General features: G+C 47.3%; 1 protein-coding gene across 1 annotated transcript in view; it reads left to right on the plus strand.

Annotated features, from left to right (window-relative positions):
• Positions 1 to 5,004, plus strand: part of RAPH1 (Ras association (RalGDS/AF-6) and pleckstrin homology domains 1) — a 189,043-nt gene that overhangs the window by 63,421 nt on the left and 120,618 nt on the right. The window contains exon 3 of the mRNA XM_014516900.2: positions 1,412 to 1,517. Coding sequence (XP_014372386.2) covers positions 1,412 to 1,517 — 106 coding nt within the window. The remainder of the gene's footprint in view (positions 1 to 1,411; positions 1,518 to 5,004) is intronic.

Below are 5,004 nucleotides of genomic sequence, written 5' to 3' on the forward strand. Positions count from 1 at the left end.
GTTTACCCACCCCTGGCTCCTTTTTGCCCGCCGGTTCCCCGACCCCTGTCAAGCCTAGTTTAAAGCTCTTTGGAGGAATTCAGCCATCCTGCGGGCGAACAGATACTTACCTGTGGGAGAGAGATGAAGATCATCATCTCCCAGGAAGCCTCCTCCCTGGAAGTGCTGGTCATGGCTGTATAATCCAAAGCTCTCCTGAAGACACCAACTCTGGAGCCGCTGATTGACTTCCTTGATGCGGGCACCCTGGCATCTCCAGCTGCTGCCAACCGGAAGGATGGAAGAAAATACAACCTGTGCTCCAGTCTTCTTGAGGCTGTCTCCCAGTTCATGGAAGTCTCATGATGTGGTCAGGGATGGTTCTAGCTGCATCGTTGGTTCCCAAATAGATGAGGACCATGGGGTAGTAGTCAGAGGGCTTAATGAGAGCAGGAATCGCCTCAGTGATGTCCCTGATCTTAGCTCCAGGCATGCAGGAGACTTCTCTCACCATAGGATCTGGTCGACAGATAGGCCTCTCCGTGCCTCTCAGGATCGAGTCACCCACCACAATCACTCGGCATTTCTTCTTCTGCCTGAGCAGTGATCCCCCAGCCTGCCCAGTAGGGGCTACAGGGATCACCACCTCTGCAGGAAAATGCTCCTCCTCTGTCTCCTCCACGGTTGTCAGGGCCCCGTATCTGTTCCCCACACGCAATGGGGAAGCAAACACTAGGCCCACCGCTTGGATCCAGAGGTGACTGTCCTCCACTCCCCTGCTGCAGACTCCTCGCGTGGAGTTTCACCTGTGGGAATCTAGAGCTGTAAGGAATGGAAATACCCGTCAATCACAGCCTCATCTGATCCCCCTTAGCCTGCTCACTGCCTCCTGGAGTTCCCTCACCTGCTCCTCCAAGCCCTGAAGGTGGGCACATGAGGGACAGGTGAGGGGGCTCCCCCCTCCCCCGATGGCAGGGTCACCGCCAGGCCACCCCTGCAGACAGGGGGCAGGGCTCCATCTGAGTGGACACCTCAGAGGAACCATGGGTGGGCAGTGCCATCTGAGCTGCAGCTGGCTCCCGTGCTCTTACCTTAGCTGCTCTTACTTAGCTGCTGAGCTTCGAGTCATCATTGCTCTTGCTAGGTGCTCCTTCTTGTCACTTACTCTTTGTTTCCTTTATTCTGTAACAGCAAGGTGATTTAAATCTTGATAGTATAGTGACCAAGAACTTATCCACTCCAATTACTGTAAATCCTGTTACTTAGAAAAATAATTTGATTTTTAGATGACACTTTCTCTCACTGAGACGAAACTTTCACCCATTTTTTATGACTTGTTTGTCCACGAACTCCTGTTATGCCAAATACAAAGTTTATCTAGCTTCTTTTCTTTCTCTCTCTCTCTCTCTCTCTCTTTCTCCACCTTTTTTAGAGTTTGGATACAGATAAGCTGGTGGAACCAGTAAAGAAATCGCCTCTTCGTCAGGAAACCAATCTTGCGAATTTCTCCTATCGTTTCTCCATGTACAATTTGAATGGTAAGTTAAACTATGTTAAGACTATATCAAATTTTTTGAAGACTGAATATTATTTTTACTAGTAAGTAAAGATCTTGCAAAATCCTAATGTAATAACATTAAAAGACAGCATCCATACAAAGAGAATTTTGATACTAAGACATCATATCCTGATTGGCTGTAAAGTAGGTTTGCTAGGGGATGGAGACTGAAGCCCTGAGCTAAGTGAGGAAGTGGGTGACCTGGGGGAAGCACAAGCAGGAGGGGGGAGGCCTTCTCATTCTTACTGAGAAAGTAGGGCAATTAGCTAGTAACCTCAGGTGCCTCTACACAAATGCATGGAACCTGGGAAACAAGTAAGCAGAATTGGAAGTCATTCCACAGTCACAGAATTATGATGCAATTGGAATAACAGAGACTTGGTAGGATAGATCATAGCATGGATGGATATAAGCTGTTCAGGAAGGACAGGCAGGGGAGAAGAAGAGGAAGAGTTGTACTTTATGTAAAAGAGCTGTATGATTGTTCAGAGCTCCAGTATGGAACTGGCGATAGGCCTGTTGAAGGTCTCTGAGTTAGGGTCAGAGGGGAGAACAACCAGGTTGATGTCTTGGTGGGTGTCTGCTGTAGAGCACCAGACCAAGAGGATGAGGTGGATGAGGCTTCTTCAAACAGCTAGCAGAAGTTTCCCAATCATAGGCCCAGGGTCTCATGGGGGACTTCAGTCACCCTGACATCTGCTGGGAGGGCAGTACAGCAGTGCCCAGGCAATCCAGGAAGTTTTTGGAGTGTTGGGGACAACTTCTTGATGAAAGTGTTGGAGAGGCCAACTAGGAGCCATGCTCTTCTTAACCTGCTGCTCGCAAACAGGGAAAAATATAGTATGGGGACTATAGTAGTGGACAGCAAGTTGGGCAGCAGTAACCATGAGATGACTGAGTTCACAATCCTGAGGAAAGGAAGGAAGGAGGGTACCAGAGTCAGGACCGTCAACTTCAGAAAAGCAGACTTGGACACATTCAGGGGACTGATGGTCAGAATTCCCTGAGAGGCCTTTCTGAGGGGGAGAGGAGTCCAGGAGTGCTGGTTGTACTTTAAAGAAATCTGACAGAGGGCGCAGGATCAAGCCATCCCAATGCATAGGAAGACTAGCAAGTATGGCAGAAGACCAACTTGCAGGGATCTCTTCAATGAGCTAAAACAGAAAAGGAGGCTTACAAGAAGTGGAAACTTGGACAGAATAAGTTAGGGAGGAATATAGGTGTACTCCTTGGTCATTCAGGGAGAAGTGGTGATGAGGAACAGTCAGCATGGATTCACCATGGACAAAGTCATACCTGATGAACCTGATTGCCTTCTGTGATGAGATGACTGGCTCTTGGATGTGGAGAGAGCAGTGGATGTGATATACCTTGACTTCAGCAAAGCTTTTGATATGGTCTCCCACAACATTCTTGCAAGCAAGTCAAGGAAGTACGGGTTGGATGAATGGACTGTAAGGTGGATAGAAAATGGGTTGGATCCTTGGGCTTAAAGGGTAGTAATCAATGGCTGCATGTCCAGTTGACAGCTGGTATCAAGTGGAGTGCCCCAGGGGTCAGGCCTGGGGCTGTTTTTGTTCAGTATCTTCATAAGTGACTTGGAAGATGGGATGGAGTGCGACCTCAGGAAGCTTGCAGATGACACCAAGCTGGGGGGGAGTAGTCAAAATATTGGAGGTTAGGACTGGGGTTCGGAGAGACCTTGACAATTTGGAGGATCAGACCAAAACAAATCTGATGAGGAAAAATCCTGCATTTAGGATGGAATGATCCTACACAATGGTCCAGACTGGGGACCGACTGGCTAACCAGCATCTCTGCAAAAAAGGACCAAGGTTAATGGCATGCTGGGCCGCATTTGCAGGAGCGTTGCCAGCAGATTGAGGGAAGTGATTATTTCTTTCTATTCAGCACTGGTGAAGCCACATGAAGAGTACCATGTCCACTTTGGCCTCCCAATTACAAAAGTGCAGTCCAGAAGACAAACTCGAGTGCAGCAGAGGGGAACGAAAATGGTTAAGAGGCTGGGGCACATGACATCTAAGGAGTGGCTGAGGAAACTAGGGTTATTTAGTTTTGAGAAGAGAAGAGGAGGGGGCGGGATTTAATAGGTTTCAGCTACCTGGAAGGTAATTCCAAAGAGGATGAAGCTAGACTGTTTACAGTGGTGACAGGTGACAGAACAAGGAGCCATGGTCTCAAGTTGCAGCAAGGGAAGTTTAGGTTAGATGTTAGGAAAAACTCTCTCTAGATGGGTAGTGAAGCACTGAACAGGTTACCCAGAGGGGTTGTAGAATCTCCATCCTTGGAGGTTTTTAAGACCTGGGTAGACAAAGCCTTGGTTGAGATGATCTAGTTGGGGATGGTCCTCCTCTGAGCAGGGCGTTGGACTAGATGCTCTCCTGAGGTTCCTTCCAACCCTAATTCTGTAATTTTGTATTGTATTATCCTGCTTGTGACACAGAGTTCTTAATGTCCTCAATTGACTCTGTCTCCACCTAATGGCTGATAATGAAAATTTGGTTACTTGTAGAGGACAGACATTCTGGTAACCTTTTTCATGAAAACGAATGGCTAAATTTATGCTTTAACCTACATTGTCAGAGACAGGGAACAACATCTTTTAAGGGTGAGGACATATAACATTTGAAACCATTCTGAAATGTTACTTATTGGGAACTGGTTCAAAGTTGTTGCTGATCACAGGTGTCCACATGTACATTTCCCTAGTATTGTAAGGAATTTAAAAAGGTGTCATCACCTTTTAGGCATTAATACCAGGGGTGGGAGTGAGGCCCCAGCCCAGCATGCCTTGCAGTGGGCAAGGTGCTGGGGGGAGAAGTTCTTGCACCTATAGTTTGGGGTTTCTAGGGGTGGATGGACCTGTAGCTGGAGGCATTTTCACTTTTCTGCTCTCCCTTCCCTTCATGAGTTCAGTAAACTTCAGTAGCCTGCAACTGACCCTAACTGGGCAGTGTGCTTGGATCCATGCTTTTGGGTTTCCAGGGGCTGGGGGGGGCATCATGAAGAGCCACAGTCGAGTTCAGAGTAAGGACACAGCTGGTTGTTAGAAAGATAACTTTTATTGAACAAGCAGTGCAAGGGACCTCATTGATTAAAAGTGTCAGCAAAAGGAAAAAAAAGAGGGGCAGTGGAGTTCTGGCTATGTATAAGAGTGGCCTGTGCATGTTGGGTTGGGGGAAGGTGGTAATGAGGAGCAATGTGGTGTGGGATACCTGGAAGAGTCATCAGATCCACGTTGCAGAATGCTTAATATTGGTGCACAGCACTGAATGGATACACTGTGAAACAGTTCAGAAGAGTACCTGATTTTCCAGGTATACTTTGAACTGTTCTAGGTGATTTTTAAATCGATTTAACGGGCTTCTGTTTGCTGGTTCAGGTTAAACCACATTTAAATGCGCCTAAATACTACAAATAGGGACGTATGGTTATTTAGGTTCAGC

This window comes from Alligator sinensis, unplaced genomic scaffold, assembly GCF_000455745.1.
Source record: "Alligator sinensis unplaced genomic scaffold, ASM45574v1 scaffold755_2, whole genome shotgun sequence".
Lineage (NCBI taxonomy): Eukaryota > Metazoa > Chordata > Crocodylia > Alligatoridae > Alligator > Alligator sinensis.